We start from the raw sequence: 25,893 nt of genomic DNA, 5'->3' as shown, positions 1-25,893 counted from the left end.
AAGTTACCTGCATCTTGGGTGGTAGGTGAAAAATCCCAATCATCAGTTTAGGAGGCTTTGGTGGTGGAAGTATGTAATATGTAAGTTCTTGCATCTCCATTAAGAAAAATCCTTTATTTCTGACACCTAATTTTGATGTCATAGGGCTCAGAGGCTTTCATTTATATGATTAGTTACTGTCTTGATAATTAGGGTCACATGTTTCTGCCCTATGCTCATCGAAGCATTATAGTCTTGTTAGATTGACTTGACTCTGTATTGGTCATCTGTGATGTGCCTGTCTCCAAAGACAGATTAGCAAAGTGGTATTCAGTGCTTCATAATGAGATTATTACAGCTTTTAGTGCTTTTGTCATCTCTACAATTGTCAGATGATATATTTTGTAGACTTTTCATGTATTGTTTTGTTTGAACATATTTTTATTGCACTGTCTTTTCTTTGATAAATCTAAAATATGTCATTACCTGTGCTGTTCGTGACTATTCTAAGGGCTATCACCTGTGATGTTCATACTTTGTGTTTGCACGATTTAACTTGATCATGATTCATTCTTTTTTCCCCCCATGAATTTTTCCCCTTACATTGGTCTCCATATTTTCTATATCTCTCTCCTTTTCTCCCGCTCCTGTGCAGATAGCTCCTCCAAGAAGACAAAGTCTAGTTCAGAGGAGAGTAGATCCGAGATATATGGTAAGCTAATGTAGCCAATTCAGCCTTGCACCTTTGGAGCTTGCTTCATGCTGTTTCTTTTCTTTCTTTCTTTCTTTCTTTTTTTTTAACTGCAGTCTCTTTTGTGTCTGCTCTGCATGGCATGATCTATTGCAGGGAAAGGGAGCCTGGGGTTTTAATGTGGCTGTGATGTGGAAGCTTAAGGTTGCTAGAAACTAACATTGTAGAGTAAGAATAGGCACATTACCCATCTTCTCTTTTGTCTTGTTTATGTTAGGAAAGTGATTATCTCTAATATGTTTGGGTCAAGTTTCTCCAAATAACATGGATGAGCTTTGAATTCTTGGCATATTCTTCCCATGTCCCGTTTGCAGAGTTTGGATCATGTAGAATTTCATCAGTGCTACCAGTCTTTTTCTCTAAGTATAGTACTGGTATAGTTTGATGTGTTAGCAGTTCTTTGGAATTTTAATTTTAATTGTTTATTTTTAATTGCCTCATCATCTGGAAATGCTGTTCTTGTGTAATTTATCCACAACAGCAAAAATAGCCTAAGTATTTTATTTTCGTAGCATGAAGAATGTCTCTGCCTTTCATAAGTTTCCCTAAAGCTTATTCGGAATGGGAAGATTTCAAAATGACACCTTTAAAAAATAATCTTCGCAAAGAGCAGCTTTAACCTGAATGGTCAAGTTTTGCACCAGGTGATTAGAACACTAATATTTCCAGGCCATGTCCTGTCTTCCAAAGATAATATAAACCATGTTTGTGAATTTCAGACACATTTTTCCTTTTCCTTTTCTTCTGCATAGTTTTACCTATCCTATTTTCTTGATTTGGCATCTAATTAGTGTTTTGAGAAAAGTGGATAAGAGAAGCACTGCCTGGAACCTAGACTTTTTTTTTTTTTTTTTTTTTTTGCGGTACGCGGGCCTCTCACTGTTGTGGCCTCTCCCGTTGCGGAGCAGAGACTCCGGACGCGCAGGCTCAGCGGCCATGGCTCACGGGCCCAGCCGCTCCGCGGCACGTGGGATCTTCCCGGACCGGGGCACGAACCCGTGTCCCCCGCATCGGCAGGCGGACTCTCAACCACTGCGCCACCAGGGAAGCCCTAGACTTTTAAAATAATCTCTGAAAGACCAGTAAGTTGTTTTTTTTTTAAAAGAAGATTCTAAATTTGGCCTCAAAGGAAAACCAGGTCTTCTCCAATAGAGGCCAAAAGTCTATCAAGTGGAAGTTTCCCTGGGTGTAGCTGTTTCCTAGCTTGATATACACATGAAAGGAAAAAATACATGAAAATGCCCCCTTTCTCTTTTAAGACACTTTATAATTTATATCTCCTGACACTTGAACACATAATGGCAGATACTATTTAGTATTATGAGGCCTGTGTTTGTTTATAAATCAGTTAATGCTTCTGTGTTAGATACATACATATAGTTTTTTGCTTGGGTTTATGTGACCAGTACTTTTTCTGTGTAGTTAAACCTTTTACAGTAGTTCAACAGGAAATGTGTACCATGCCCTATAGCATGTCAAGCTCATGCTTTTTCTTCCTTCCAAAGTATTTGGCTCCTCATAAGTTCTTGAGACCCTGTCTTTCTGTTCTATATAAAGAACTTCCTATGGTTTATTCTCTTCTTAGGAATGTGAACACTATCTTTATAGCACCATTCTTTTCCAGCAACCTTTGCAATGTTGTAATTTCATCTCCCCCACCATTTTCCTAGATCTGTGGCGTGTATGCAAAAGCTTGCTGTTTGCTTTGGATGAGACGAACAATTTAGGAATCCATGACTAGAAATAGTATACTAAGATTTTTCTTACCAGAGATGGGAATATTAACACTAGTTCAGACATGCCATTGGCTTGGTAGTAATAGAAACATTTTAAGTGGTAATGGGGAAGTAAGGTGTGGCTTCTCTGTGTTTGTTTCTTGAGAACCCTTGAAATACCTTTTTTGGAAGGAACTGAGCCATGAGTTCTCAAAAAGAACTTTTGAGAGGGATGAGTTGATCAGAACAGAGTTAGCATGCTAAATTAAATCTCTTTGACATTACAAATATTTTATCACCTGTGTGAATAGACTTCTTCAGACTGTGTGCAGTTAGCGTGGGTGAAAAGGAATCTCTAGAGAGTTATGGAAAGCTTGGAAATACTGGAATACGACTGAGTAGAATCATAGCAACTGGTGACATTGCTTTAGTGTAGGGTCTCTTAATAAGCCCACTTTTAACTTCTAAGATTATACATTGTCTTCTCTTGGGGTAAAATTGTTAGCTGGGTACTTCACACAAATACTAGTCATTCACTTACAAATTATTTATTTAAACTTTCCTAGCCATTTTTAGAGCCCTTTTGTGAGATAGATTTACTTTGCTCATTTTAAGAGGAAACCAAATGTTTGTTTTGTATTCACTTCTTTGTTAAGTTTCTGCCCAGCGCAGTAGGTCAATATTTGTTCCTTTTCCCCTTATTTTCCCCTCTGAACCTTTTGGAGTCTGTTGCCCATGTACAGGTATATTTTCTGATCTGCAATTTTAATGATACTTAATTTTCTATTTTCCTTACTAATACTGTAATAGAGAAATTTTGTGGGGGTTTGAGGAATATGAGAGATTTAACCGGGGAATTTTGAGTTAGTCTACAGCTTCTGTCTTGGTGTCCTGAAGAGATTACAGCTGATGATATTATGTACAAGAAAATAAACCATGTCTTTTTGAAAGTGTCTTAGTCTATTTCAAAAAGACTTCTGTAACAAAATACCAGAGGGGCTTCTATAACAAAATACCAGAGACTTGGCTTAAACAGCAGAACTTTATTTTCTCACGGTTTTGGAGACTAGAAATATGCAGTCAGGCTGCCAGCATTGGTCCGGTTCTGGTGAGAGCTCTTCTCTGGGTTTAAAGACGGCCACCTTCTTGCTTTGTGCTCACATGGTCTTTTCCTTGGTGCAAGCATGTGTAGAGAGGGAAACAGAGAACAAACTGTTTGGTATCTTATAAGGATACTAATCCCAGCACGAGGGCCTCAGTCTTATGACCTTATTTAACCCCAGTTCCTCCCCAAAGGCCTCATTCCCAAGTACTATCATGTTGAGAGTTAGGGTTTAAACATATGAATTTTGTGGGGGTGACACAAACATTTAGTCCATAACAGAAGCGAATTGTTAGTACTTGAAATATCCAGGTTTGGATACTTCAGAGTGTATTTTCTTTTAATTCATATTTCTTCTTATTCCAGCTTCTCATATCTGTCAAATGAAAACTTCTTGGTTTGATTTTTACTCTCACCAAGTTATTATTCTCTGTTCTTTCTTCAACCTTGCAAAGAGATTCTACATGAACCTTCTGTGTCCTCATAAATCACTCACTTCCTAACCTCTTCAAATCTGAACACATACTATCTGGAAGGTGAATCAAAATATCCAACTTGAAAATTTATGAACTTTTTCTCAGTTCTCATCTTCCCCTTGTGCCATCAGGCAATGTTGATGCCCTTTCTTTGGTGTATATAATATTAAATCAACCTGTTTCTTTTCTCTTTATAATGGTTTTGTCTTTTCTGTACTTGCTTTCTTTTTCCTTCTTATAAATATAGGCATGACTCAAGTTTCTGTCCCTGATCTTTCTCCCTGTTTCCAGTCTCATATTTATAACTGTTTGCTGAATACTTGCCCTCTAACTATCCTTCAAATCCAAATGAGCAGTCTGGAATTTATCATTGCTAACTGTGGCTGGAAATCAGTCTTCCCCTTGATTTCCCTGATTCTTTTAATGACTTGGTCATTTTCTTGGTCAAAGTCTTATTTTCTTAAATTTATCTTTGACTTCTCCGTTTCTCTTGTCCCCTATTGTCAACTACTTGTCAGGTTTAATTGGTTCTGCCATCACATTATTTTTCACCCCCTGCTGTTTGGTTTCATCTCCACTGCCTTGTTCAGTTTGTCATCATGTCATTAGACTATTTTAATAGACTCATAACCTTCTTTCATGTTTATTTCACATTGATTCACTTCCTTTTCTCCATTCTACTGTATTCAGTCAGATAAGTGTTACTAAAGTAAGGATTTGGTCATTCACTTTTTGGGAAAGTACAAATAGTTACTAAGATATGCCATAATTTGTTTCCAATTCATCATTCTCCATTAATCTAGTACGGTTCACCCAAAGGTACCAGACTGTCCTCCAAATTTTCCTTTCCCAGACGTGGCTTGGTCCTCTTTCTTTGCTCATGCCATTCCCATTGTTTTGAATGGATTATCTCCTATAACTCGCTATTAGAATCCTCCCCATCCTTCACGGCCTAGGTTCAAATACTGCCTCTTTCATAGGGCTTTCCTAGGTTTACCCAGTTACTTTTGTTGTCTCAACTTTGACATCCTGCTTTGTATCAAGTTATTTGTATTTTTATTCATCTTTGCATCTCCCATAATGCCTGACACACTGGAGTCACTCAATTAAGTGAGTTTTGAATGAATGGCTGTTGAGATTGGGATGAAGTATTTTAGTAAAGAGAATTGATGGAATACAGTGTTGATTCATCATAATTGGATTTTTCTTTCCTTTGAAAAATTTTAAGGTAGAAGAAAATGTAACTTTGAAAAGAGACTTACTGTTGGTTATAGTCTAAAAGAATGGAATCGGCATGCTTGGAACTTAAGCCTCCTCTTGCTGGCAGCATTATGCATTTAGAATCAAGAAACTTCTTAATCAAAGGCTTATCTGAAGCCTAACGCATAAAACATGATGTCTGGCAGCGGTTTAAAAATGAGCTGTTCTTATGGAGTTGCACGTGGTCTTTCTCCACACCCTTCCCTGAAGCTAATTTTTAAGAGGTGAGACTTAGAGAAGTTTGGTCATGCAATAAAATCAAAGGTGAAGAAAGACTAATGTGCTTTTCCTAAAGTAAATGCAGTATGAAAGGTTTAGCATGTTGCCTTGCATTTTCATTAGTTTTCTGTTTGGCAATATAGTTGTTGCATTGTTCAAGGAATGTATTACAGTGAAACTTGAGAGTACTTTTTCACCTTTTCAGAATACCTTAAAGACTTCTTCCCCTCCCCACAGCAAAGCATTACAAAGACTTAATTTTTTTCACTTTCAAAATACAATCCTTGGTAATTCACTTTTGAGTAAAAAAACCAGTCTTTTTTATATGGGTTTCAAATGCTGCATTGGAAAGGGGGATCAAGGTGTTGGAGTAAGAGGATATGGAGCTCATCTACTCTTAAAAACATGAAAAATACATCCACATGAGGAAAAATTCTCACTGAAAACTAACTGGAATCTGGCAGAAAAACTCCTATACAACCAAGGCTGCAAGAAAGATTCCCACATAATTGGGTAGGATGGGAAGAAAAACATCAGGCTGAGATCTCTGCCCTTAGAAGGGAACTAAGAGGAAAAGGGAGATAGCATGGGTGGACAGTCACCCTGGGGAGCCACAGACTGGGCATCCCAGTTCTGGGATCCTGTGTAGAGGAGACAGGCCTCCTTGGCTGCTTGGAGAACCAGTGGGACAAATAGAAAGGCTGGAGAAGCCTAGACTCGACTTGTGAGGAGTATGCAGGTACTGGCTTGCCATCAGAACACATACTTAAAAGGAACAGAGCCAGTTGGAGCCTGACCATCAGAGATTCTGCTCCAGCAACTTGAGAGCAGACTCCACCCCTGACAAGGCGGTGACTGCCACTGAGTAGAGAGGAAATCTGGCCTTAGACCCTGTGCAGCCTCTAGTTCCCCCAACACCAGCCACACTCCCTATCAAGGTGATAGTGGCTAGCATACCCTGAGGAAAAATGTGGCTGGCATCTACATCAAGTTCAGCCCTCACACCAGAGACAGTGGCATATACAGTCTACAGTGGGATGCTCCCAAATAAAAACATCCCTCAAGACCACAATGGATAACTGTTTCACCTAAATTCATAGAGACAGAGAACATTAAGTAAAATGGTAAGGAAGAGGAACTACTCTCAAAAGAGCAAGAGAAAACCCCTGAAAAAATAATGAAACAGAGATAATCAGTCTACCAGATAATTAATTCAAGAAGTTTGTTATAAAAATGCTAAATGAATTAAGAAAGAGAACTGATCTAAGCACAGATCATTTTAACATGGAACTAGAATCCATAAAGAAGACCCAATAAAAAATAGATAATTCAACTTCTGAGATAAAACGCACTCTAGAAGCAATGAATAGCAGACTGAATGACACAGAAGAATGCATAAGTGATCCAGAGGATAGAATAATGCAGATCACCCAATAAAGCAACAAACAGAAAGACAAATAAAAAAAAAATGAAAGCAACATATGAGAACTTCGGGATAATATAAAACATGCCAATGTTTATATTAAAAGGGTTTCAGAAAGAGGAGAGAGAGAGACAAGGGGATCAAACATGTATTTGAAGAAATTATGACTGAAAACTTTTCGAACCTAAAGAAGGAAACAGATACAGAAAGTACAGAGGGTCTCAAACAAGATGAACCCAAACAGACCCACACCAAGACATATCATAATTAAAATGGCAAAATGCAGTTAAAGGTAAAGGTAAAGAGGTAAAGGCAGCAATAGAAAAACAAAGAGGTATACACAAGGGAATCCCCATAAGGCTATCAGTTGATTTCTCTTCAGAAACTTTGCAGGCCAGAAGGGAGTGGCATGGTATATTCAAAGTCCTGAAAGGGAAAAACCTGCAATCTAGGGTAATCTACCCAGCAAGATTATCATTTAGAATAGAAGGAGAGGTAAATAATTTCTCAGAGAAGCAAAAACTAAAAGAATAAAGCAATACTAAGCCTACTGTAAAAGAAATGTTGAAAGGTCTTCTCTAAATGGAAAAGAAGTAAGAATCTACAGGAGAGGGAAAATCCCAATGGGAATGGTAAATATACAGTAAGGATTGAAGATCACTTTTAAAAAATTGTAAAAGCAACTATAAATACAATAAACAGTAAAGGGATAAGCATGAAGATATAAAATATGACCTCAAAAACACAAAATGTGTGGGAGAGGAGTAAAAAATGTAGATCTTTTAGAATGTTTGAACTTAAATGATTATCAGTTTAAAGCAAGTAGATACAATTATGGGTCAACATATATGAACCCAGTGGTAACCACAAATCAAAACCCTACAGTAGAGGGTACTGTAAAAGAAAGGAAGAAAGGAATTCAAGCATACTACAAAAGAAAATCATCAAACCACAATGGCAGAAACAAAAAGAAGAGGAAATGAACAAAGAACTACAAAAACAACTGCAAAACAAGGAATAAAATGACATAAGTACATACCTATCAGTAATTACTTTTAATGTCAGTGGACTAAATGCTCCGATCAAAAGACACAAGGTGGCTGACTGGATTAGAAAACAAGAGTCTTCAATATGCTGCCTACAAGAGACTCACTTCAGGGTGAAAGATGCACACAGACCGAAAGTGAGAGGATGGAAAAAGATATTTCATGCAAACAGAAACAACAAGAAAGTGGGGGTAGCAATACTCATATCAGACAAGGTAGACTTTATGACGAAAGCTGTAATGAAAGACAGAGAAGGGATAAAGGAATCAATACAAGGGATTATACAATGAAGAAGGGATCAATGCAGGAAGAGGGTATTACACTCGTTAAGATATACACACCCAGTATAGGAACACCTAAATATACAAAGCAAATACTAACAGATGTAAAGGGAGAAACTGACAGTAATACAATAATAGTAGGAGACATTAACACCCCACTGTCCTCAATGGACAGATCATCCAGACAGAAAATCAATAAGGCAACAGAGGTCTCAAATGACACAGTAGATCACTTTGACTTAATTGATACCTACAGGACACCACATTCCCCCCAAAAATGCAGAATACACATTCTTTTGAAATGCACGTGGAACGTTCTCCAGGATAGATCACATACCAGGTTACCGAACAAGCCTCAACAAATTTAAGAGCATAGGAATTATATCAAGCATAATTTCCAACCACAACAGTATGAAACTAGAAATCAACTACAGGAAAAGAACAAACATGTAGAGACTAAACAATATGCTACTGAAAAACCAATGGGTGAATGATGAAATCAAAAAGGAAATTGGGAAATACCTTTAGACAAATGAAAATGAAAACACAACTTTCCAAAATCTATGGGGTGCAGCAAAAGCAATTCTAAGAGGGAAGTTTATAGTGATACAGGCCTTCCTTAAGAAACAAGAAAAATCTCAAATGACAACCTAACCACCTAAAAGATTTAGAAAGAGAACACACAAAGCCCACAGTCAGTAGAAGGAAGGAAATAGTAAAGATTAGAGAGGACATAAATTAATTAGAGATAAAACAATAGAAAAGATTAATGAAACCAAAAGGTGTTCTTTGAAAAGACAAACAAAATCGATAAACCTTTAGCCAGATTCACTAAGAAGAAAAAAGGATGCAAATGAGAAATGAAAGAGAATAAAAACAAAAATAAACAAATAGGACCTGTTCAAACGTATAAGCTTTTGCACAGCAAAGGAAACCATAAACAAAATGAAAAGGCAACCTACAGAATGGGAGGAAATATTTGCAAATGATGTGACTGACAAGGGCTTAATTTCCAAAATATACAAACAGCTCATACACCTCAACAACAACAACAAAAAATAACCCGATTGAAAAATGAGCAGAAGGCCTAAATAGACATTTCTCCAAAGAAGAAATACACATGGCCAATAGGCACATGAAAAGATGCTAAACATCGCTAATTATTAGAGAAATGCAAATCAGAACTACAATGAGGTACCACCTCACCCTTGTCAGAATGGCCATCATTAAAAAGTCTACAAATAACAAATGCTGGAAAGGGTGTGGAGAAAAGGGAACCCTCCTACACTTTTGGTGGGAATGTAAGTTGGTGCAGCCACTGTGGAAAACAGTATGGAGGTTCCTCAGAAAACTAAAAATAGAATTATCATATGTTCCAGCAATCCCACTCCTGGGCATATATCCAGACAAACCTATAATTCGAAAAGATACATGCACCTCTATGTTCATAGCAGCACTATTCACAATAGCCAAGACATGGAAACAAACTTTCATTGACAGATGAATGGATAAAGAAGATATGGTACATATATACAATGGAATACTGCAGCCATAAAAAAGAACAAAATAATGCCACATTTGCAGCAACTTGGATGCAGCTAGAGATTATCATACTAAGTGAAGTAAGTCAGAAAGAGAAAGACAAATACCATATGATATCATTTATATGTGGAACCTAAAATATGACACAAACGAACCTATCTATGAAACAGAAACAGAATCACGGACGTAAACAATAGACTGGTGATTACCAAGGGAGAGAGGGGTGGGAGAGGGATGGATTGGGAGTTTTGGATTAGCAGATGCAAACTGGTATATATAGAATGGATAAACGTTTATGTCCTACTGTGTAGCACAGGGAACTATATTTTATATCCTGTGATAAACCATAATGGAGAAGAATATGAAAAAGAATGTGTATATATAACTGAGTCACTTTGCTGTACAGCAGTAATTAACACAACATTGTAGATCAACAATACTTCAATTAAAAAAATACCAAAAAACAAAACAAACAAATAAAAAAAAAGAAATGAAAGAGGAGAAATAGCATCTGATACCACAGAGATACAGAAAATCATAAGAGAATACCATGAACAGGTATATGCCAACAAATTGGACAACCTAGAAGAAATGGACAAATTTCTAGAAACATACCAGCCTGCCAAGACTGAGTCAAGAAGAAACAGACAACTTGAACAGACTGAACACTAGAAGTGAAGTTGGGTCTATAATTAAAAAAAAAAAAAAGCTCCCAGCAAACAAAAGTCCTGGACCAGATGGCTTCACAGGGGAATCCTGCCAAACATATAAAGAACTTATACCTATCCTTCTTAAGCTATTCCAAAAAATTGAGGAGGAGGGAACACTCCGAATTTCATTCTATGAGGCCACCTGATACCAAAACCAGACAAAGACATTATAAAAAATTACAGGCCAGTATCTTTGATGAATATAGATGCAAAAATCCTCAACAAAGTATAAGCAAACGAAATCCTACAATACATAAAAAGGATCATATACCATGATCAAGTTGGATTTATTCCAGGGTCACAAGGATAGTTCAGCATACACAAATCAATGTGATACACCGCATTAACAGAAGGAAAGACAAAAGTCACATGATCATCTCAACAGATGCAGAAGAAGCATTTGACAAAATTCAGCATCCATTCACGATGAAAACTCCCATCAAAGTGGGTATAGAGGGAACATATCTCAACATAGTAAAGATAAAACAAACACACAGACAACGTAATACTCAACAGTGAAAAGCTGAAAGCCTTCCTGCTAAATTCAGAAACAAGGCGAGGATGCTCACTCTCACCACTCCTGTTTAACATGGTACTGGAAGTCCCATCCACAGTAATCAGACAAGAAAAATAAATAAAAGGTATACAGATTAGTAGGGAAGAGGTAAAACTGTCACTCTTTGCAAATGACATGATACTCTATATAGAGAATACTAAATTCTCTGCTGAGAAACTACTAGAACTAATAAATGAATTCAGGAATGATGCAGGATACAAGATTAATATACAGAAATCTGTTGTGTTCCTATACACTAATAATGAAATATCAGAAAGAGAAAGTAAAAAAGACAATTCTGTTTAAAATCACATCAAAAAAATAAAATTACTAGGAATAAAATTAAGCAAGGAAGTGAAAGAACTTTACTTTGCAAACTGTAAAACTCTGATGAAGGAAGGAAGGAAATTGAAGATGATTCAAAGAAATGGAAAGATATCCCAGGCTCTTGGATTGGAAGAATTAATATTAAAATGGCCATACTATCCAAAGCAATCTACAGATTTAAATGCAGTCCGTATCAAAGTACCCAGGACATTTTCTGCAGAACTAGAACAAATAATTCTAAAATTTATATGGAACTACCAGAGACCTCAAATTGCCAAGGCAATCCTGAGACAAAAGAACAAACTGGAGGTATAACCCGCCCAAACTTCAGACTATACTACAAAGCTACAGTAATCAAGACAGCATGGTATTGGCACAGAAACAGGCACATAGATCAATGGAACAGAATAGAGAGCCCGGAAATAAATCCATGCATCTACAATCAATTAATCTACAACAAAAGAGGCAAGGTATGCAATGGAGAAAAGACAGTCTCTTCAACAAGTTGTGCTGGGAAAGCTGGACAGCCATGTGTAAAACAATGAAATTGTAACATTCCCTCACACTATGTACAAAAATAAACTCAAAATGGTTTAAAGACCTAAATGGAAAATCTGAAACCATAAAACTCCTAGAAGAGAACATAGGCAGAACAGTCTTTGATATAAATTGTAGCAAAGTTTTCTTGGATCAGTCTCCTGAGGCAAAAGAAATAAGAGCAGAAATAAACAAGTGGGACCTAATTAAACTTAAAAGTTTTGCACAGCAAAAAACGAAAAGAGTACCTATGGTATGGGGAAAAATATTTGCAAATGATGTGACCAGCAAGGGGTTAATATCCAAAGTATACAAACAGCTCATACAATTCAATATTGAAAAAAAAACCAAAACAAAACCCAAACCAATCAAAAAATGCGCAGAAGAATTGAATAGACATTTTTCAAAGAAGATATGCGGATGGGTAACAGGCATGTGAAAAGGTGCTCATCATTGCTAATTATTAAGAAATGCAAATCAAAACCACAATGAAGTATCACCTCACACCTGTCAGAATGGCTACCATTAAAAAGTCTAGGGCTTCCCTGGTGGCGCAGTGGTTGAGAGTCTGCCTGCCGATGCAGGAGACACGGGTTTGTGCCCCGGTCCGGGAAGATCCCACATGCCGCGGAGCGGCTGGGCCCGTGAGCCATGGCCGCTGAGCCTGCGCGTCCGGAGCCTGTGCTCCGCAACGGGAGAGGCCACAACAGTGAGAACAACAGTGAGAGGCCTGCGTACCGCAAAAAAAGAAAAAAAAAAAGTCTACGAATAACAAATGTTAGAGAGGATGTGGAGCAAAGGGAACCCTTGTACACCATTGGAGGGAATGTAAATTGGTGCAGCCACTGTGGAAAACAGTTTAGAGGTTCCTTAAAAAACTAAAAATAGAACTGCCATATGAGTCAGCAGTTCCACTCCTGCTTATATATCTGGAAGAACGAAAACACTAATTTGAAAGGACATGTGCACCACAATGTTCATAGCAACACTATTTACAGCAGCCAAGATTTGGAAGCAACTCAAGTGCTTGTCAGCAGATTATTGAATTAAGAAGATGTATATAGCACAGGAACTACACTCAACATCTTGTAATAACCTATAATGGAAAATCTGAAAAAATATATATGTATATAACTAAATCGCTTAGCTGTACACCTGAAGTTAACACAATATTGTAGGTCAACTATAGTTCAGTTTCAAAAAAAGGATGTCTTGTGTATACACACACATAGAGACACATACACACACACCAAGGAATATTACTCAGCCATAAAAGAAAAATAATGCCATTTGCAGCAATGTGGATGGACCTAGAGAGCATTATGCTTAGACAAATACTATATGATATCACTTATATGTGGAATCTAAAAAATAATACAAATGAATATATCAATATATGCAAAACAGAAACAGACTCACAGATATAGAAAACAAACTTTTGGTTACCAAAGGAAAGAGAGAAGGGAGGAGGGACAAATTTGAGGTATGGAATTAATAGATACAAACTACTATATATAAAATAGATAAGCAACAAGGATATACTGTATAGCACAGGGAACTATATCCAGTATCTTGTAGTAATAGATTATAACAAAAATACTGAATCAGTATGCTGTATACCTGAAACTAACAGAATATTATAAATTAATGGTACTTCAGTAAAACATTTAAAAAGAAAAAAAAGTCACGTTATTATAACAGGAAAACATGTCCTTTGTTTCTAAAGAAAAAAAATAGGAAAGGATAATATTTACATAAGTTTGATAGACCATCTATCTTTACTTCACTGATAATATGAAGCATGACATTTATTATCAGCTTCCAGGTGAAATATCATATTCCTTAAAAGACAGGAAGTAAAGAATTAGAGGAGTTAATTTAGGGTAGATGGAGTATCAAATTACTTTGGTTAGAATTTAGCCAGGGCAGAAGGTTAGTGTCTGTGTAGAAGTATTTCTCTACTTGGCATCGTTTTCATGGATATGATTTTACTTTTTCCTGAAAAGTGACTGAGTATGATTTATTTATAAAATAAGTTCAGATTTACTTAGTAAATATTCATTGAGCACCTATTATATGCCAGGTACTATGTTAAGGGATAGATATCAAGATAATAGGAGACTGTACCTGCTTTCTAGAAGTTTACAGTCTGGTACAAAAGAAGTGCTTTTTTGTAAGTATGATAATAGAGATGCACTTGGTTACCAATATTCCATATGCACTTAAAAACTAGATAGTTGTGGGGCTTCCCTGGTGGCGCAGTGGTTAAGAATCCGCCTGCCAATTCAGGGGACACGGGTTCAAGCCCTGGTCCGGGAAGATCCCACATGCTGCGGAGCAACTATGCCCGTGCGCCACAACTACTGAGCCTGCGCTCTAGAGCCCACAAGCCACAACTACTGAAGCCCAGCTGCCTAGAGCCCGTGCTCCACAGCAAGGGAAGCCATCGCAATGAGAAGCCTGCGCACCGCAACGAAGAGTAGCCCCCGCTCGCCGCGACTAGAGAAAGCCCGCGCGCAGCAACGAAGACCCAATGCAGCCAAAAATAAATAAATAAATTTATTTTTAAAAAAAACAAAACTAGATAGTTGTGGGAAAAAATGTTCATATGGGGCTTCCCTGGTGGCACAGTGGTTGAGAGCCCGCCTGCCAATGCAGGGGACACGGGTTCGTGCCCCGGTCCGGGAGGATCCCACATGCTGCAGAGCGGCTGGTCCCCTGAACCATGGCTGCTGAGCCTGCGTGTCCGGAGCCTGTGCTCCACAACGGGAGAGGCCACAGCAGTGAGAGGCCCACGTACCGCAAAAAAAAAAAAAAAATCAGAGATAAACACACTTGTATAGTGATTATAATTAATACTCTTTATACCAGAGAATAAGGGAATTAGCAAAATAAGCCAACAAACAAACCATGGGCTATATGTGTTTGTAAGAACCAGAAAAAGTTAAAATGATGGAAAGTTTTTTTTTTTAATTAGTGAAATTCAAAAATGATTATTTTGGAATTAGGAGTCCACCTTTTCTCTCTCCCTTCTTTAATAACATATAGGGCCTGTTATCATATCATTTTAGTTAGATGTTGCCATTGTTTCTCTATTTGTTTCTCTATTATCCTTCCCTTTCAAGATTTTAAGTTCTTGGAGAGCAAAGACTCCTAGTTGTTTTGTATTCCTGCAGGTTACAGTGTTAAATAACGAGCAGACAGATGCTCAATACAAATTTGCTAAAGCAAAGTGGATTTTTTTTTTGTCAAAAAGGACATTTCGAAAGTATGATAGTCAGTATTGGTGATGTCAATGTTAAGGGTGGAGTTTATCCTGTGTGGTGGGTTAAAATAGCTTCTGGGCTACAATAAGTAGAACATTTCAGTAATTTGAATTCTACAGATTCTGAATTGGCTATGTATGTATGTTTTCTTTTTGTATTGGTAGTCTAGTAATTCTTAGATATTCAAGTATATCAGAGTCTCAGATTAGTAGATGGACTTAGAATAATAATATTGATAAATGGACAGTATAGTGGTGTTGAGGAGAGGAAAAAGATGAATATGATGCTCACATAGCTCTTTCCCTTTTTCCTCTTTCTTCTTTGTTCCTTATCTTCTCCTTTTCATGTAGAATTAAAGGGGAAAGTTATCATGCTGAACAGTTTTGAATTGGAGAATACAGGTTTGCAGTATTCTGAGGCAACCCTAATAAATTCTTTCAGTACTTAGCAGTCTGTTAGGACCCTAAGCATATTTGCTAAAGTTAACTGTGTGTAGTTGTATTTTTTTTCTCTCTGATCACCTCCCTTTCTGAGCTTCCGTTCATCTCTAGACTCCTATACTTTTGTGATTTTTTGTTAATTCATTAGCAATTTAAAAAAATTTCCTTTTATGCCAGAACATATACCAGGTCCTGAGATAAGTTTGTAAACAAGATAGAGCCCCTGAACTCTTTCAGGGGAGTATTCAATCTAATGAGAGGATAAAAACAAATACAAATCAGTTGTGAGTGATAAAGATACTCTGAGAGTAAATAGAGGGTGCAGTGGGAGTCTAGAAGGGGGCACCTAACACAGTCTTGATATTTAGGGAAAGTTTTATAAGAGGAGATGATTTGTTTCTTGAGGGCGTCATGCTGTCTCTCATCTTCTAAAGTTACCTATCACAAGAAGCTCTGTAAAATTTCCTTACTTCCTTCCCCATCTCAAAGTAATTTGCTGGTCTATTAAACCAAAACAAAATTCACACAAAGACATCATAAATGAGAATTGATCCTTCTGAGGAGCATTTACATTAATGATAGGAGTTCATTAACACAAATGTATTTTAAATTGATGGCATGGGTAAATGAGTAATATATTTCTGAGCAGGAAAATCCAAGCGCAACCCACCCCTAGTCATAATAAAATAATACCTAACATTTATGAACCCTTAGTATTTGTCAGGCATTAAGCTAAATACTTTAGGTACATTATATTCAAGTGAAATACATAAACATAGCAAACTGTTAACCCCCACTACCCCTCTCCCTCATTGTGTACAAGTACCCGATTCTCTACAGGGACCTGGAAGAAAGTCTTAAGAAGCCCAGTGGCTTAGCACAGGAAACATCAATATTAGAATCCTTCAGTTCACTCATTTTCAGCCCTTTGGAAGTGAGATGAGATAACTGGGAGGGATGATTATAGCATGAAAAATATATATATTCAGTGCTACAGTTGTCTTGACTTTTAAAAATTCAAAGTATGTAATTTATTTTGAAATTTCAAATGACTGTAAAGAAAGGCATCAGATGTTTATGTTTCTAAAAGTGGGTGTGCATTTTAAAAGATTCCTGTAAAACTTTATTCTCTGATACTTATATTTATTGTATTATGTACTAGAAATTTATAAAGAATGTCTTTTTCCTTGATTTTATGTATTTATACCCATTCTATTTAGAGTTTTTCCTAATTAGTTGAAGGAAGCAACATTAAACAAAAGAAAAATGGTTAAATTCTGATGGGTTATCTTTCCTCTGACCCCATTGCAGTTTCCTATTTTGTAGGAGTGGTGACACCGTGAATTCAAATACTGTTCAGTATTTAGTAGTCTCTAGAATTGAGGTCTCACTCGTTTTTTAAATGTTGAAAATTAACTTTTTTGAGATCTAATTTACATAAAATAAGATGCACTCATTTTAAGTGTGCAGTTCACTAAGTCTTGACAGATGAATACTCATGTAACCATTACCTTAATTAATGTGTAGAACATTTCCATCAACCCAAAAAGTTCCTTCATGTCTCTTTGCAGTCATTCTTACCTCTCCACGCCATCCTGCTCCTAGGCAACCACTGATCTGCTTTTCCTTACTCGTTTACTTTTTGCCTGTTCTACGCTGGAATCATGTAGTATGTACTCTCTTTTGTATCTGCCTTCTTTTGCTTAACATGATGTTTTTGTGATTCATCCATGTTTGTTGCCTGTGTGAGTAGTTTCCTTTTTTTCTTGCTAAGTAGTATTTTATTGTAATGGCTGTACCACAGTTTGTTTATCCATTTGTCTGTTGACGGACAATTGAGTTGTTTCTAGTTTTTGTCTCTTATGAGCAAAACTGCTGTGAACATTTGTTTACCAGTCTTTATGTGGACATGAGTTTTCATTTATCTTAGGAGTGAAGTTGCTGGGCCATATGTAAATATATACTTGCCTTTATAAGAAATTTCCACCATTTTACATTCCCACCAGCAATGTATGAGAGTTCTAGTTGTTCCACATCCTTGTTAGCACTTGGTATTTATCAGTCTTTTAATTTTTAGCCATTCCAGTTAGTGTATAGTGGTATCTCATTATGGTTTTAATTTGCATTTTCCTGAAGACTGCAAATGTTGAGCACCTTTGCATGTGCTTATTGGCCATTGGTGTATCTTTCTTTGTTCAAACCTTTTGTCCCTTTAAAATGTGTCTTCCATTATTGGGTTGTAGAGTTGTTTTTTTTAATGTATGTCTGGATACAAATGCTTTATCAGATAATTCGTAATGCGAATATTTTCTCCCACTGGGCTTGCCTTTTCATTTTCTTATCAGTGTCTTTAGGAAAGCAGCTATTTAAAATTTTGGGTCCCATTTACCAGTTTTTTCTTTTATGGATGCATTTTGCATCCTAAAAGTTCTCTGCCTATCCTAAGGTCTTGAAGCTTTTCTCCTATGTTTTCTTATGAAAAGTTTTAGCTTTTATGTTCAGGTCCCTAATTTGCTGTAAATTAATTTTTGTGTAGGGTTATAAATTAAGGTTCAAGTTTGTGTTTTCTATTCTGGGATCCAGTTATTCTAGTTTTTCATCTGTAGTAGGCTCATACTTGTGTCATTTCATTAACAGCAAGAAATATGCATATATATTCATTAATGTGCAATCTTTAGCATTTCCTTTGTTTTGTACATCAGACTTATTTAAAAGATCATGGCTCTTTGTATAAAAATCTTAATTTTGAAGTAGTTTTTGTTTTCTAATCATCATTATACTTGTGTTAGTTTACATGTTTTGCATACTGATTTTTGGTAAAACACTTAGATTCTGAAAAGCTGGAAGTATATATTAAATCTTTGGCTAACAAAGAGTTCAGGATCTTCTGATCTTGATCTACGGTAAAACAGCCCTGGGCACTAATCAGGGTTCTGTTTTGGGACGTCCCTATTCCTTTGGTTGTGGTCTTCTTCTCACCTTGCCTTGACAATTTTTGTTTGCTATTTAACTAGAAGGAAAACAAATTCTCTGTAGGAATCAGGTAAGTATATGAAAGAAATCAAAGAGTTGGTTGAACTCACAGGTTCTTTCTTTATCTTTCCTACTTTTTTTCTCTTTTCTTTTTATTTTTTCTACGAGCCAAAGTCTTTCTTCCCTTGGACTTTTCCTTTTCTTTCCTTTGGACTTTTCCTTTTCTTTCTCCCTTTCAGGAGAAGAGCTGCAGGTGCTCTGTAAGCACTTCCTTCTTTTTTATAGTCTGTTTTTCTGAGTATATTTTATTGAGAGTAAGGTTGGACTTCTCTAGAGTTTACCATGGGATGCTTCTAGCCTAGTGTCCCAAAATATTTGATTATCTTGGGTTTAAACACCAGTTAGAGAACCAAAAACACAGGGAGGTGGGGGAGGATTTTATATTACAAATTAATTGCATAGATGTGAATGGGCATTCTGTCTGTCTCCTCTCTAATACTTCATATTTTCCAGTTTGCCGTAGCTGTTTTTAATCTTGGAGCAATTCTGCTGTACCTTCCCTGTGAGAAACCAGTATATATGATTCTTTGTGATATTCTTGTGTTTGTTTTGCTTATGGGGTTAGTGCTGTTATTTTTTATATGGGTTTCATGTACTACCTTGTGTTTCTCCAGATACACTACAGTTCATTACTAATATGTAATTATTGTCTTTTTCTCTGTTTTCTCTTTCCTTCTCTCTTTACCCTTTGGTTCTTGTGCAGGTCTTGTTCAGCGTTGTGTGATCATCCAGAAGGATGACAATGGATTTGGGCTGACGGTCAGTGGAGACAATCCAGTGTTCGTACAGTCTGTCAAAGAAGGCAAGGCATTTTTAAAAACAGTCTTGTCACTTGGGAGCAAACAGAGTAAGAATAGAATAGTTTAAAAATGTCTATTGCTTAGAATAAAATAATCACATACATTACAGGTCATATGGCCTTATTGTGCTGGAGTTGTTTCTGGTGTTACGGTTATAGGCATGAATTTACCCCAGTTGATTTTCTTTTGTACTTTATGGAAAGAAAACAGTTCTTATATTGTTTTAGAAATCATATGACTCCTTAGTCATGATACTTTACTCATCATCACTTATAGAAGTTTGTGGAATTTTATTTCTTAATGGCACCAGAGATATTTGGGTAGAGACAGATTAAAGAAGGGGTTGTAGACTCAAAAATATCCATCCTTTTCTCCCAAATGACAATAATATCTTGAACTACTATTACCATATATTGAATACTTCCTTTATCTTGGTTGCTGTAATTTGAGGTAGGTATTTTTTATCTCTATATTACAGGTGATATCGAGGCTTAGAGTAAAAAAAACATAAAATCTGTCCATGGTCATCCAACTAGTGAGTGGCAGAGGCAGGATTTGGACCTAAGTCTGCCTGACTTTACAGTCCATGTATTTAACCATTTTGTTACACTGCCTCTCTTTCAAGAAGATTATCAGTGAAGGTAAATGAATTGCATTTTAAGAATTAATTTCTCTTACAGATGGAGCAGCCATGCGGGCTGGCGTACAGACAGGTGATCGAATCATCAAGGTAAGGAAAAGACTATTATGGAATTTATGATAGAATTAAAAAACAGCATATATTAGCCATATTTTGATTTTTTTAACTTGGATTTTTATTAAAAGCTACAGATTATATATGATGGATTTATTGACTATAAAAACTTATTTCATTCATTCTAAAATTAACGTTACCCTTTACTGAAAAGCATAATAAGAGGCTTGAATAAATGGAGTCATAACTCGCTGTTGTAAAGATCATATTTCTCCAAGTTAATCTCTTAGCAAGAAATTCTCTTCAAAATTTATTAATAAATTTGGGGAGGTGTGCCATTCCTTGTCAAGCTTCCAAATGATTATTTGTTCTAAGTGAACTTTGCAGAGGTATTATGTGTATGGATAAGTGTGAGGTGAGATGGTGCAGATTGATTTGAAGCAAGTGACTCTATTATACCTATGGACCTGTCTGTGGAACACAGAGAGTCCAGAAACAGCCCTTAAGTTCTGATCAGTAGGGAAAGAATGGATTAGTCACTAATTACCCTTAAGACAACTAACTAATGTGATTACTTAAAATCAAATTACTATACAGGAAAAGACACCATGAACATATTTACAAAGAACTATCTGGAAATAAATATTTGAAATATATTACAGAATATGATAGCCTTAATTGTAAAGAGCACTTTCAAATTACTAACAAAAGAATAAATAGTCTGACAGAAAAAGGGGCAAAGAATTTTATAAGGCAGTTCTCCAAAGTAATTGAAATAATATATCAATGAGGGTATGTCCAACCTCACTGATAAGAAAGAAGTAGAAATTAAATGATAGGTGAAAATATATTTGGTTGTCAGAAATTTTAAAGATTAATGATACACATTTGGCATAGTTTGGGTATGGTAAAATGGCTACTCTCATAAACATGTTGTGAATATAAATTAGGTAAAATCTGTTTGGATGGAAATTTGTGAATATGTATCAAAAGTTACATATTTTTAAAAAGTATATAACCTTTGACCACAATTTTGCTTTTAGGAGCTTATCTAAGGTAATAGGTGTTTAAATGTGAAGTGATACGTGTACAGGAAAATTCATTTAAGCTTTATTGTATCGAAAACTTGTAAACAATCTAAATATGCGTATACTGAGGGCTAAAGAAATAAATTGCATTTCACCTCCAGCTTTTAAAAAGAATAGATTAGGTCTGTTTGTACCTATATTGAAAGACATCCATAATGTAATAAAACAGTGCTTTTTTATTTGCAGGAAAGGGCAGTTACAAAGTATATGTATGTGTGTCTGTGTATCTGGTGTGTGTATGCTAGAATATGTCTCAAAGATTAAACATCATGCTTAACAGTGATCATCTCTGGTGGGCATGACAAGTGTACTTTTACTTCTATTTTATACCCCGATATATTTGAACTTGTAAAAATTAGTGTTACTTGCATCAGAGAAAAAATGTTAGATTCATGTTTGATATTTTTACCTTAATTTGTTTGGTTTAGTGGAAACTTTGGATAACACTTCCTACGTTTAGCGTGTCTGAAAATTAATTTTCTTTGTAAAGGTTAGGTGATGATTGGAAAACTAATAGTAAATTGAATATTATTGGAGAAATATTGCTTATTCATCTTTTAAAAAATTTATTATGCCTTTGGAAAATCAGTGAATTTGTAATTAAAAGCAAAGGGAGTTTTTAATTTGCAAGGGTTCTTCACTGTGAAGGATTTGCAAATCTGTTGCATAGTATGTTTTGTCATTTTTCATGGTGAATAAGTTATAATAGTTATAATATCCTTTTTATTTTTTTAAGCATCTTTATTGGAATATAATTGCTTTACAATGGTGTGTTAGTTTCTGCTGTATAGCAAAGTGAATCAGCTATATGTATACATATATCCCCATATCCGCCCCCCCACCCCGGCTCTTGCGTCTCTTTAAATCAAGGCCTTTTTTTGTGCTCAAGTTCATTTTGTTGCTGAGTATACCTTATAGAATAGTGGTAAAAGTGACTATTGAACCAAATATATATGCATTTTAATATAGTCCTGTTTACTATGTTATAATTGGTTGTATTACATATGATAATTCCTGAAGTCAGTTTAATTGTCTCAACTAGAATTATCTGACAGACACTATTTTCATTTTCTTACAGGTGAATGGAACTCTGGTGACTCATTCAAACCATCTGGAAGTGGTGAAGCTAATCAAATGTAGGTGAATGTTATCCTCAGTTTTGTTTTCTGAAACCCTTATAGCAAAGATAAGCAAACATTTTCTGCAATAGGCCGGATAGTAAATTTTGTAGGCTTTGTGGGTCAGATAATCTACTACTCGACTCTCATTGTAATGTGAAAGCAGCCATAGATGATGCATAAATGAACGGGTATGGCTGTGTTTCAGTAAAACTAAATATTTGCCAAAACAATCTGTGGGTTGAATTTAGTCCCTTGGCTGGAGTTTACTGACCCCTGTATTAAAGGAAAGTCTGAGGTGAAAATTCTTAATTTACTAATAACTATCTTTAGTCCACTTCATTTATGTGGTTGATTGTAATGTCCTTGTTATTCTTGGTAATAATGAAAGTATATTTGAAAGAAATGCATGAGTCGACCTGAAAGAGAAGAGGTTGAGAAATTAGACACAGTGGCCTGGATGAACTGAAATGGAACTTTCAAAATCACGTAGCATAATCATGTTCCCTCAGATAAGTAAATGATTAAATAATCCAGGGGAGTGGTCTTCTCTTGGAAATCTCCAGGGTTAAGAATTTGTAGTCTTCTGCATCAGACTATTTCACAGCGTAATAGACTACAGTTAAGGGATAGTTGTTTATGGCCAAGCAGAAACACTACTTTTTTATTTAATATTACTTCTTTTCATTAAGTGGACATCTTTAGAATAAATTTAACAAACAAATCCTTCTTGGCCTTATTATTGCTTAGGTAAAGCAACCTGTGAATCCCTTTATCTCTTCATCAGAGTACCAGTGCTCTAAAATGATCACTTTGATCTTAGTTCTTAACTTGAGTACATTTTAAAAAGCAATGGGATGATCAGAATTAGATCCTCATACTAGAATAAATTTGATTACTTATTTAATGAGATTGTGATTTATGAATTTTTATGTGCTACATAAATATGATGGTTTACGATAATATATGCCTGATAACTAACTGTTGCAGAGTATGAAAAGATTATTTCTTTAGCTTTTTAGGTTATATATTTTACTTGTTCCAATATCAATTTTACTTAAAAAATTAAATCCTAGGACTGTAGCAATAGATTACTTATCCAATAACAAGAGCCTAACTAAAAACTCAAATAAGCATAAAACACACTCTGAGTATCGAAAACAGATATAAATTTGAAATGCCTAAACCCTGTGTGCTATACTTGTAGTAGAGCTCCCTCATGTCCTACTCTTCAGTGCATATTCTAGACATAATAAAAGTGATTTCAAATCAAACCAGTTTAAAAACATCTAAAGAAGAGAAGGGAAGAACGAGGAGGCTATGAGAACCAAGCACATGGATAAGTCAGTAAGATATATTAGATGACTTTGTGACAGAGAGAAATATGACTGAAAAACTTTAAAAAGTGTATGTGCTTAAAATCTCCCCAATATCACAGCATTTGTGATCACTAAGTATAAAAAAAATTTTTAGAACCCCAAACACTGTGAAATAATTACTAGCGAGTTTCATGGGAGGATTAAATTGGGAGAAAAAGTATGAAATACAATTTAAAGTTCTACTGAAAAGTCTAAGAGAAAGATTTTGTCATTAAAGGTCAGTTATCTAGAAAAGTTTTTTATTTGGAAAGCATTATTTCTTCTTGATTCTAGATAACTCATGAATGTCTGTTTCAGAGTCTTTCTGGTTATGGGTAATTTTGCTTTCCATAGTTTTTTCCCTGTAAAATGCCTAGTGAATTTGTCTTCTCCAAATTTTTAAAATTTTGTCTTCTCCAAATTTTTAAAATTTTTAAAAAAACTCACTACTTATTTGTTGTGGGTTTTTTCTTCTGCTTTTTGTCGGGTATTTCTCGTCACACACATTTTTTAAAGTTAGTTTAAAATTGTATCATCAGAGAAAATTAGTTAAACCTTGTCTAATTAGTATCATCTTAATATGGTGATTTTTAAAATTTGCATTTGAGGAATTGATTGAACATAGCCATTATAGTTGATAGTTGATAATAACTTATTCTTCTCTAAATTAAAAAAAAATTACTGGAGTTATAAATCTTACTTGCTTTTAAGTAATATCTGACCTCATGAGTAAGCGATTTGCTATCTGAAAATTGCATTGTCCTTTTAGAATTTTAGGGGAGCCATAAAAGGGAAATGACGGATAGGATTCTTCTTCTGTGGGGAAATGGTTAGCAGACGATGAAGCTTTCTCATGTAACTGGACCTTTTAGAACTATCAGAGATTAAGTGGTAAACATTTTTTGACAATGTTATTTTCCCTTCCCTCCCCTTTCTTCCATCTGCCCACCCCAAGCGGGTTCCTATGTAGCTCTCACTGTTCAGGGACGCCCACCTGGGTCGCCCCAGTTTCCACTTGCTGATTCTGAAGTAGAGCCATCAGTCGTTGGACATATGTCTCCCATCATGACATCCCCTCATTCACCTGGAACATCTGGGAATATGGAGAGAATTACTAGTCCTGTGCTCATGGGGGTAAGAGGGGGAAAACGTCTTTGTAAATGCTCAGTTGTATAATAATGCCTTTGCTTTATGTTGAGTTTCAAAGGGTTGAGTTGATAAACAAATTTAAGTTTAAGATTCTAGAAGATAACTTGCTGATAAAAATAATTACCTAATGATTTGGAATGATGACAGGGTATTGGGATAGCAGATATAATTCAACAAATATTTAACACCTACCATATACAAAACAGGGTGCCACCCACAAAAATATAATTAAGATATCCTATGTTCAATGTCCTTTGTTATCTTAGAATATACACTCTAAGAGGACAGGTTTTTTTTGTTTATTTTATTTATTGTTGTGTCCCCAGAGCCTGAAATATTGCTTGGCATATAGTACGAAGTACTTAATAAACCTTTGTTGTTTGAGATTGAATCAAGAGTATACAAGTAATTTTACTACAGAGGCAGCTGTAGACATTATGAGAAGGAAAATATTAAGTTCTGTGAGATTTCAAAGGAGGGAGAAAGCACATCCAGTTGTGATAAGGAACGACTTTATGGAAAGCTGTTATTTGAATTGAGCCTTGAAAAACAGGTAACATTCTAATGGTGGCAGTGGGGAAGAAGGCAACCCAGGTAGAGGAAGCAGGATTAACAGAGGTAAAGAGCCAAGAAAGCATCAGGTATTTTGGGGAAATAGCCAGGACTCTTGTTTGGCTGATTGCCCATTAAAGATTTATGAAGTAGGAGATGAGAAAAAAGTAGAAAAAAGTAAGACTATTTGTTTTGAAAAGTCACAACTACGAGGCCAATTTACAGGTAACTGAATGGGCAGTAAGAATATATAACAAATTTTTTGAGGAAGAGAGTGATGTGATTATAACAGGATTTTAGGAAGACTTATTTGATAAAATATTACAGGGTTGTAAAACAAGGAGAAATGACAGGAGATGAATTAGCGATCTGTCTTAATACTTCAGGTAGGAAATACTGGGAATTTGAACCATGCACGGGGGTTGATAGTAAAAATCCAAAGGAGGGAAAGTGTAAGATATTATTCTTTTT

At 35.8% G+C, this 25,893-nt stretch overlaps 1 protein-coding gene across 2 annotated transcripts in view; it reads left to right on the top strand.

Annotated features, from left to right (window-relative positions):
- The window catches only part of ARHGEF12 (Rho guanine nucleotide exchange factor 12), a 141,983-nt gene that overhangs the window by 66,324 nt on the left and 49,766 nt on the right, over positions 1-25,893 (top strand). Inside the window, exons 4-8 of one of the 2 annotated variants that reach the window (XM_029207188.1) lie at positions 635-691; positions 19,367-19,465; positions 20,144-20,193; positions 22,324-22,381; positions 24,677-24,855. In XM_029207188.1, coding sequence (XP_029063021.1) covers positions 635-691; positions 19,367-19,465; positions 20,144-20,193; positions 22,324-22,381; positions 24,677-24,855 — 443 coding nt within the window. The remainder of the gene's footprint in view (positions 1-634; positions 692-19,366; positions 19,466-20,143; positions 20,194-22,323; positions 22,382-24,676; positions 24,856-25,893) is intronic. The other variant, XM_029207190.1, reaches the window with a different exon arrangement.

The sequence above is a fragment of the Monodon monoceros genome, unplaced genomic scaffold (genome assembly GCF_005190385.1).
Source record: "Monodon monoceros isolate NGI ecotype Baffin Bay Population unplaced genomic scaffold, NGI_Narwhal_1 Super_Scaffold_7, whole genome shotgun sequence".
Classification (NCBI taxonomy): Eukaryota; Metazoa; Chordata; class Mammalia; order Artiodactyla; family Monodontidae; genus Monodon; species Monodon monoceros.
Note: the sequence above shows the minus strand (reverse complement) of the source record. Positions and strands in the feature narration are given on the sequence as shown.